Source organism: Alligator sinensis, unplaced genomic scaffold, assembly GCF_000455745.1.
Source record: "Alligator sinensis unplaced genomic scaffold, ASM45574v1 scaffold188_1, whole genome shotgun sequence".
Taxonomy (NCBI): domain Eukaryota; kingdom Metazoa; phylum Chordata; order Crocodylia; family Alligatoridae; genus Alligator; species Alligator sinensis.
Window position 1 is genome coordinate 1,203,384 of NW_005841903.1, and position 9,686 is coordinate 1,213,069.

General features: G+C 41.7%; 1 protein-coding gene across 1 annotated transcript in view; it reads left to right on the forward strand.

Annotated features, from left to right (window-relative positions):
• ZCCHC24 (zinc finger CCHC-type containing 24) overlaps positions 1-9,686 on the forward strand; it is a 205,652-nt gene that overhangs the window by 13,879 nt on the left and 182,087 nt on the right. The window contains exon 2 of the mRNA XM_025197707.1: positions 8,901-8,910. Within this exon, the coding sequence (XP_025053492.1) occupies positions 8,901-8,910 (10 nt within the window). The remainder of the gene's footprint in view (positions 1-8,900; positions 8,911-9,686) is intronic.

Below are 9,686 nucleotides of genomic sequence, written 5' to 3' on the forward strand. Positions count from 1 at the left end.
CCCCCCCCCCAGTCCCCTAGAGTTGGAACCAGAAATATCGGAAATCTTTGCACATCATAGGCCTCCCATTTTTTCCTCTCTCCAGGACTTACTGTGTACAGACAGGAAACTTGTTGTCTGAAAGCCTGTAGTGTAGGAACTATGCTTTGCTTTTCTCAGGATTTACTTACTTTCAAGGCATTCCCTAGAAGTAAATGCCCCTCGTGGCGCACAAAAGCTCTGGACTTCCATGACCATCTATGTCTGCTCCCTTCAAAGGACAGAAATCTGTGGCTCTGCCCAACCTTACAAGTGAACTTAAAGAAATGGCATTTTGAGGGAACAAAGAGGCTAGTACTGCATTCTCATCTTACCAGTAAAGTATTTCAGAGAGCTACCAGACTGAGAGAAGTCACTTCTGCCACCTTAACAGCTCTAATTCCTCAGGCACAAAGAGGATGGATATATGATACTGTGCAAGGTGGTCCCATGTTTTCTCTGACTAAGCTGAGGTACTAGACACATGGTACACACATTTCTAGGCTGCATAAGACCCAAAGCAGCAAAAACATATCTGTAGTAACTGCAAAATTGTTTTGCTGACTGCATCTTAAAAACAGGATGCAAGTCAATACAAAAAGCTTTTAAAAATAAAGATAAGGTGTAAACATGCACTTCCATCCACCTTCCCGTTAGTTAATTACAACTTAATAGAATAATGGATCAATTCCTTCAACAGATGCGAGGGGAAATAACCAAGATTAAAAGAATCCTTAAAACCCACTTGAAAAAAGGAGACTGTTTAATCATAATTTAAGTATTTGTGGAGGAACATCCAGTAAAAGGCTACTGGATATTTTATGACTATCTTCGTATTTGAATCCAAAGTTATCATAAGGTCCAGTTTGGGCTAATGATATATTGTTACTGCCTCCAGTGGTCACCTGGGGTTTGTCAGTCCCCGTAGAGACAGTTATACTGAACAATCATTAAAGAATTTAAGATATAATCAGTACTGTCTCAGATTTGCAGATTAAATAGAACTTTATGGAAGGTTCCACAGCAAATCATATGAGAGCTGAGCAAGAGATACTGGTCTGCATTAAGTGAGTCTTAAATAGGCACGCATCAATTTCTGTGTTATTTTTCTTACATTTAGAGTGTCCAAAGATCCATCAAATAAAAGGAAAACCGATTCTTGTTTTTCAAGCTATAGAGCAGATTGAAACAAGATTTCTTGTATGTAACAGAGACATTAACAGAATGCAATTATTGATATTAAAGTGCAAGGGTTGAAATGTGTCCTGTTTTTCCATCTCCCCAAATTAGGGGACAACTAGGTACCCTGTCTTACCCTCACATCTCTGAGTACCTTTCTGAGACACCCATAATATCTTTGAATGGCTCACCCATAACATCTTTGTGCCTGTTTTAAGAAGAGTGAGAGGGCATGATTGAATCAGACTCCTAGCCAGATGACTTAATTTGCTTCCCCTCCCCCAGCCCTCTCTAAAAGGTCAGGAAGGTTAGGGGTCTGTAATTTGGGGGGAACTCAGCTGCAGCCAATCCAAAGACAGAAGGAGTGTGAGGATGTATAAAAGTAATTTTCAGTATGAATGGTCTCCCTTGTCCCTAATATAGTGCTCATGTGTTACAGCTTCTCTTCAGTATAAGTGGGCAGTTGTTTAGCGTTCACTAGATGAAAAGACTCCCTGCAGAGCTTGGTACGAGAATGAGAAAGTTCCTTCAAGACCGGGGTCTTTGACCAGTGGAAATCTTCATAGTCTTCTTCCTGACCTCCCCTCCACTCCCACCTCTGAAGGCTTTAGTTACACATAGTGCAAAACATTGATGCTAGCACCAATGATGAAATGAGCAGGATTAGGCCCTTAGCTGACAAAGGGCAGGGAGAGCCACTTGAATTTGCAATTCATCCAAAATGCAGTGGAATTTGTCAAAAAAAGAATTGCATGCAATTTTGTAAAAGCTGAGCTCTGCATTAGAGTTAGCAGTCTGACCCGTTCCCTCCATGTTCTCCCCATCCCACCCACTCCAGACACATTTCATGGTACCTGACACATTTATTGCAGTGATAGTACAAAACCCAATGCAGCACTTCAACAGTTTCCAACCTCTTGCTATCTGAATTCACTTATCCCACTGGAATAATCTCACACTTTTTCATATAAAAACACAAGTACATTCATATACCTGGACTGAGAATTATATTTTCCTCAAACTGAAAAACTAAAGTCAAGAAAAATTGACCCAGTTTATGGTTAGGCACCGGCAAACAAGAGAGCATAAAAAATGAACCATAATATGAGGCTAAATGAGGCATCCTTCCATCACCCAATTCAATTTACATCCTTATTTACTTATAGACTGCTCAGTTTCTAGCACATTCCTCCCTCTTTCACAGTCTCTGTTCAAACTGGTGGTCCAAGCTGTGAGACAAAGTCCATCTACCACCCCTCCCTGAGGTTAATGGGATTGGGCCATGGGCACAGCTTAACTAGTCTGACTTCATTACATTTACTTTGACTGCTCAGTGGCGTAAGCAGCAATCAGATGCAAGTTTAATTACATTATGCAAGACTTTAGTGGACTTTGTTTCTGGGGAAGGACATCTCTTAAAACATTAATTTACTGACAGAGAACAAAGGGAAAATACAGTTCCCCAACAGAATCCCAAGTGAAATAAATTTTAAATATATTACACCCACAAGAAAATGCCATCTTCTGCTATACCTGACTGTGTCTGTGTAGACTATTTCAGGTGAATGACTCTGCTTGGCCAAGGGGTTTTGCTGACTGCTTGTTTGTTTTATTTACTTATTGCTCGGAGAACCCAGCAGAGGGCTGTGTATAACTAACAGCAGGATGATTCACGGGCAGTGTTTGCATGGCCAAAATGGCTGCTCTTCCAGGGCCCAGTTCTCAGGCTTGGCAGATTGTAGGCCACAGATTATAACAGCATAACTGTGGGGGTGTTCTCCACCACAGTTCTGCAGGGACCACTGCTCCTCATCTTCAGGCTTCCAGGATAGTTCAGGGATTCCTTAAGACCCCTCCTTAAGACAGTTGTGGGGGACGACCACATCCCACCATCCATAGTATCACTCGGTATAGTCCCAATTATAACTAACACTGCAGTAGCCAATCTTGCATCTGGGATGTGCTATTCAGAGGTATGAATCCTCAGCCATATCTCTTATAGGGAGCTGTGTTCATGTATGCAGTTCTATAAAGCCTCCTGTATGACCATGGCTTCTCGGTCAGCTACAGATAATTAAAATGCAGCGATGACAATAGTGGCTGTGTCAGAGAAGACTGGACGGTCACCTCTCTGAGGTCACCTGACCCCGGTTGTCTTTCCTGCCTAGTGTAGCAGGGATGGACCCGATGATCTTGCAAGGTCCCTTCCAGCCCCTTCCAATCTATGAATCTATAAACCAATAGTCAGTGCCACCAGCCACAAGGAAACTGAGGTGAAGTGACTTTCCATGAATCTCCTTTAAAATGTATCTCCTTCCTTGTTAATTAACAGCTTGATTTCTCAACACATACCCTGTACCATCTGATCAGACAGCTTCTTAATTATCATCCTTACTCAACTACTGCTAAGCAGCCTTTTTGGCTAAACAGGCCAGAAAGTCCATGGAAATTTTCAAGCAACAGCCACAGAAGTAATTTTATCTCAATATGCTGCTGATCTAAAGAGTGAGAGGGTTGCCTATAAGGCACTGGGCTGGGAATCAAGAGACCTTTGCTTTCATAGCTCTGACACTGGCTGGGTTTGTGACGTGAAAGTCACTTCACCACCATTTCCTCATTAGCTCTAATTTACTAATGATGTTGTTTGTCCTTCACCGGGGAAGATGACCGCATGGGGGAGGGGTTAGAAGAGAGAAAAGAAATGGGGAGAAAACGGAAGGAGAAAAGAGAGGAGGAGGAAAAAAAAGGAAAAAGGGGAAAAGAGAAAGAGGAAAGAGAAAGGAGGGAGGTGGAGGCTAGGTCGCGCGGGTATATAGGTGACTTATAAGCCCAATCTTTGCCTTGAACAATGTGGTGCAGCAGAGGCAGGAAAGTGATGAGGACTAGGGACAAGAGACTTTTGTTTTTCTGGCCACGTGTTTCTTCATTGCTTTTGCTGTGCGTTGCTGTTTGAAGGCCAGTGCTCCGTTCTAGAGTAATGACATCCAGGATGGGCAGTCACGAGTGATTTGCTCCCATGACTGGGTTGATGCCAAAATTTTAGGGACATCTTAGGGTGTCCTTATACCACTTCTTTGGTGTGCCATGGGAGCGTACTCCATTTGACAGTTTGCCGTAGAAGATTTTCTTCGGCAGGCGAGTGTCAGGCATTCTTGAAAGGTGACTTGCCCATCTTAGCTGCTCCAGTTTCAGTAGAGTGTGAGTACTTGGGAAAGCTGCTGATGATTCTTAATTAATAAAGGACTTTAAAGCCTCCAGGTGAGATGCCATAAAACAAATGATTCATTTTAAGTACATTTTGAAATTTACACTATTTGAAATTGTACATTTTGATTTAGATGCTGTTTTTTAGAATTAAATCGCTTCAAGTTTGTTCAGTCAGTCTATATGTTCTGTTGGTGTGGGCATATTTCCTATGTATTTATAAAGCAGCAATGTTCTGAGTGTTCTGTCAATTACTCGATTTCAAAGAGCAGACTGGAGACCATGATCATGGAGTGTTCAGACTACATATTACTGTTTATCAGTGGAAGACATGACTCTTTATGAAAGGAAAAGTATTTCATCTGAAATTAATGAAAGTTGCATGCACTTAATCCAAGGACAGAATCTTGACAAAATCTTGTCATTTTAAAACAAAGTTCCTATTTTCATCTATTCAAAACATACTTTGCTTGAAAACTGGTATAAAAAAATGGGATAGGTTTGACCTTGTATAAATAGTAGACGCACAAATGACAGATTTTAATTAAATGCTCATTACCACAAGTCAGTATATTCTAAAATAGCTACTTTTTTAGTTAACTGAAATTGTTCTATTAGCATATTTACTCAATTCCAAGATAAGGTTTTTAGCATGAGGGAAAAAAGGCCTTTGTCTTGAAATTGAGTAGTGGCGGGGAAGAGAAGGGGCAGAGCAAGGTGGCTGTTGCAGTGCTGGCTCTGGCCCCAAATTGGGGTAGAGGTCAGAGTTGCAGCTGCTGCCTGGTGCCTCTGCCCTTCTATCTACCCAGTCTGCCACCACCTCTTCTCCCTCAAAAAACTAAACAGTTATTTCATTTACAAAAGGGCATTCACATTGAGACAGTCAAAGAAAATCCAAACTGGTTTACAGGGACCTAAGCATCTTTCAGCTTTTCATTGCAAAATCTGTATGTAGAATTGTTCTGACTACTGCGACATGCTACTTATAGCTATGTGGGTATTTGTCACTTGCAGTGTATTAGAATCTCACTATATCACACAAATGGCAGGGAAAATACTCAGATGTAGCCATGTAACTTTAGAAGCATTAAATAGTCCCACTGATTTGGTTGCCACTTGATATGTGATGTTAAGCCTATTGAATCAGGATTTAGACAGACCAAATAAAGCAAGAGTAACTCATCAAAATGATCTGATTATTGCTTTTCAATTGCTTGCTTACATAGGGTGGAATAATTGGTGTACTGGGTTATTTTGTTGAACTGTTAAAAAGTTATGAGACCCCACTAGAGCATCTGTAACACAATCAGGCCTGCATGTCATAAAGTGTGGTCTAGTCAAGTCATATGATGTCTTTTTAGATTTAGATATATATTTTCACCCCTTAAATTTCAAACGTAATTAGTCATCATAATGACATCACGTGCACAGGATATTGTCCAACTGAAATGGACTTAGTCATCAGTGGCATTGAGCTATTAATCATTAGTAGGAATATAAGGTAGGGGAATCATGGCATAATAAATCATGTGCGGAGTATAGTGTTAGCAGACAAGAAAAAGGTACTCTTATCTAATTTTATCTTTTTTTCCTCACTTTTAAGCAATGTTTAACATATCTAGACAGGCAGCTCACTAGTCTGCTGCACATCCCCATGCTAATCTAGTGCATTTGTAGTCTAGTGTATCAAGTTATGGATACTCTTAATTTGTCCCTTCAAGGGACCAGCTGAGCAATGGAACATAAAGATGTCCCACTTTTCTTTTTATAACCTTGGATGCATGGTCAGGTATTTTCCAACATGAGGTAGTATCCACCACAGAAGATACAATAGGATGCTTGATGGCGATCATTAGTCGAATGCAGCAAGGCAAATGCTGCATTTCAATCTTGAGGAAGCCATATGAGCAGAGGGAACTGCCTCTGGTCACATTGTTGAGATCTATGGCTTCTCTCACATGGTTCCTCAATCATCAGGAGCAGCTTTCAGTAAAACTAATGGTGTAGCTTGGGAAGAGCTTTGAACTTGACAGCAGTGCAACAGTTTCCCTAGTTCAGCATCCAATTTCTATTTTCTCTCTCCTACTATATGACCACACTATGCCCAATGGAAACTGTATTTCCATTATTACTGTATAACTTCCTGAGGGACCCCTAATTCCCTAGGCACAATCACTTTCTTTAAAAGATCCTGTGCACTTGCATTCTATTCTCTTCCCCCCTCCCCTGCCCCACCATTTTCCCTCCTCCTTCGCTCCCCTAATTTGTCTGTCAGTGATTAGCTCCAATCATTCTTAAAAGCAGTTCTCTCATGGTTGGGCTGCTAACCATGGAAGTAGATACAAGGCAACAATTTGGTGGTCTCAGTCTAATTCCCAATAAACAGTTGTCCTTGGCACAAAATGGCAGTCATCCAAAGATGAACCCATTGTTGCAGAAGCAAGACCAAACTGTGGAAGTCACCTTTTAAGTCAGATTTGAGAGCTATTAATGGAGGAAGAGGAGGAATGCCACCCTGTGCTGAATTTGTGCTTCAAAGTGAGAATTTTCCAGCTGCACAATATTAGTCCAGAACCTTTCTTAGTAGCTACAAAATAAGGTACTGTTGTTCAAACAGTTCATTTGGTACACAAATGGTCTTTAAAAGAGAGAGTAGGCCTGGTAATGGGATGATGATCAAAAAATATATGCTGTGAGTTCAGCTGCTTTGTTGCTCTTTCAGCTCATCAGTACTTGGGCAGTACAGATAAACTGCAGTGTGGTAGGTCCATTTCCTCTTCAGTTTGTCTGGCAAAGGTTACAAGCAAAAAGTAAATAAAATACTTCACATTTTTCCAGATGTTGATTTTTTAATAGATATGGATGGTTTGAAAGACTACATTTTTTAAAATTAAGAATCACTGCAAAAACATGGATTTGGACAAAGTTAATTTCAAACTTCCAATTTGTACTAGGAAATCTAAGTAAATTAAATCAATTTAATACATTCAAAAGAAAGTTTTACTGAAAGCATGTCCAGTGGTCCAGCCACCTTGAAAAAAAATCTAAGGTATCAGGTGGTCCTTGAATCAAACTGAGCTAACAAGTCTGGAGAGATTAATGTTTCACTTAAGCAAAGACTGGGAGTTGTTTAAAGGTGTTTGATCTATTTTCCAAGACGCCTATCATTAGCACCTTTACATTTTACATTCTTGTTGGATTTCAGTCTCGTAAAAGATACTGGATAATCAATTTAAGCATCTAGAACAGGCAAAAGATATGCAACAAAAGCTAAAGTTTCCCCTTCACTGTCCTTTAAACTGTTTTGTCAATTTAGGGATAAATTACATGTATACAGTCTATTTGGGCCACATACAAACACTCAGTTTCTCCTGGGAGAGTTGCTGTTCTCCCAAATGGAAAGATTTTCAGGATTGTTCTCCCAGATCAAAAATGGCCACTCCAAGAGAAAAATAACCCAGGAGCAACCAGGGTTAAATTGCTCCTACGATCGTTTCTTCTGCAGAAAATTAATGTCTGTACATGTTCTCTTCTAAAAGAAGTTACAGCTCAGGCCTCCAGTATCCTAGAGTGCTTTTCTCCTACCCCTTGGAGACAGTGTGTCACTCAGGCTGGACTCTACTGCTCAAGCTTAGTAGGAAGCAGAACACATTCGCTTCACAATCACTATGTTCTGCTGCAGGGAGATGCAGGCTGACCCTGAGCAGCCAATCAGAGCTGCCCTGTGCATTGCTGACATCTGTCTCCAAGTAGATTGAGAAAGCCTGCAGAACATGTTGAGTTCCAAGCACAGGGGCCTTTCACTGCAGTACTAGCATCATAAATTCCCTGCTCCTTAAGGGCTCAGCATTCAAATGTTTGTGCAGGGGAAAGAAACCCAAGATAATTCTCCCATATTATTTAAATGTGTGTATGCAACCTGTTATTGGCTCCTTCAGTCAACCCCAAAAAGCAACCCAACGTACCAAGTGATATTCACCAGTCTCAGACAGGCCTATTTGGTACACATAGGGACTGTAGGCCTGGGCCCACATAGAAACTATTAGTGCCCCCAGCATTAGAGAGGATGACTATGTCCATAACAACAGAATTTTAGGGCAACTAATGCAAAAAAAGGACCAGAAGTAAGGGTCAAAGTTAATAATGAGTACCCCCTCAAAGGTCGACATCAAGCAAAGCACACTAGCCAGTGCCCACTAGTCCTTGAATGAGTCCAAGAAGCCACTGGACACTGCCCAGTGAAACTCTGCCCAGAGACATGAACAGATGAGGGAGGGGAAGAAAACCTCACAGTTCAACAAAGGTCTCCCTGGCCAAGGCCTCCTTCCTGGTCAGACAGATGCCCATCTTAGCCACAGCCAGAAGGAGGCTGACCTGGTCATTCTGGGACTTGGTGTTGCAGGGCCAGGGAGTACATAAGCCAAAAGGTGCAGGGACTAGTTCCACACAGGAAGAACTGTTTTAGAATCATAGAAAACTAGGGTTGGAAGGGACCTCAGGAGGTCATCTGTATGACCCCTACCTGACTAGGACCATCCCCAACTATATCATCCCAGCCAAGGATGTTACAGTGCTTCACTACCCACCTTGTGAGAGAGTTTTTCCTCATATCCAACTTAAACTTCCCTTGCTGCAACTTGAGACCATTGCTCCTTGTTCTGTTATCTGCCACAACTGAGAACAGTCACACTCTATCCTCTTTGGAACCACCCTTCAGGTAGTTGAAGGCTGCTATTAAATCCCCTCTCCGTCTTCCCATCCCCTGACTAAATAAGCCCAGTTCTCTCAGCTTCTCCTCATATGTCTTTTGCCCCTGCCATTTAACCATTTTGTTGCCCTCTGCTGGACTCTCGCAAATTTGTTCACATCCCTTCTGTAGTGGGGGGCCCAAAACTGGACACACTACTCCAGATGTGGCCTCACTAGTGCAGAATAAAGGAGAATAATCACTTCCCTCTATTTGCTGGCAATACTCCTACTAGTATGCTGTTAGCCTTCTTTGCAATGAGGGCACACTGTTGCCTCATATTCAGCTTACTTTCCACTGTAACCCCCAGGTCCATTTGTGCTGAGCTGCTGCTTAGTCAGTCAGTCCCCAGCTTATACCCATGCATGGGACCATCCCATTCTAAGTGCAGGACTTTGCACTTATTCTTATTGAACTAATCTTGTGTGAGACTAGTCTGACAGGACCACCAACCCAGGAGGAAATAAGATGATCAGTCTGTCAGTAACTTACTGAACTGGATCAGACTAACGGGATTCCAGAAACTAAGTTTTGAGCT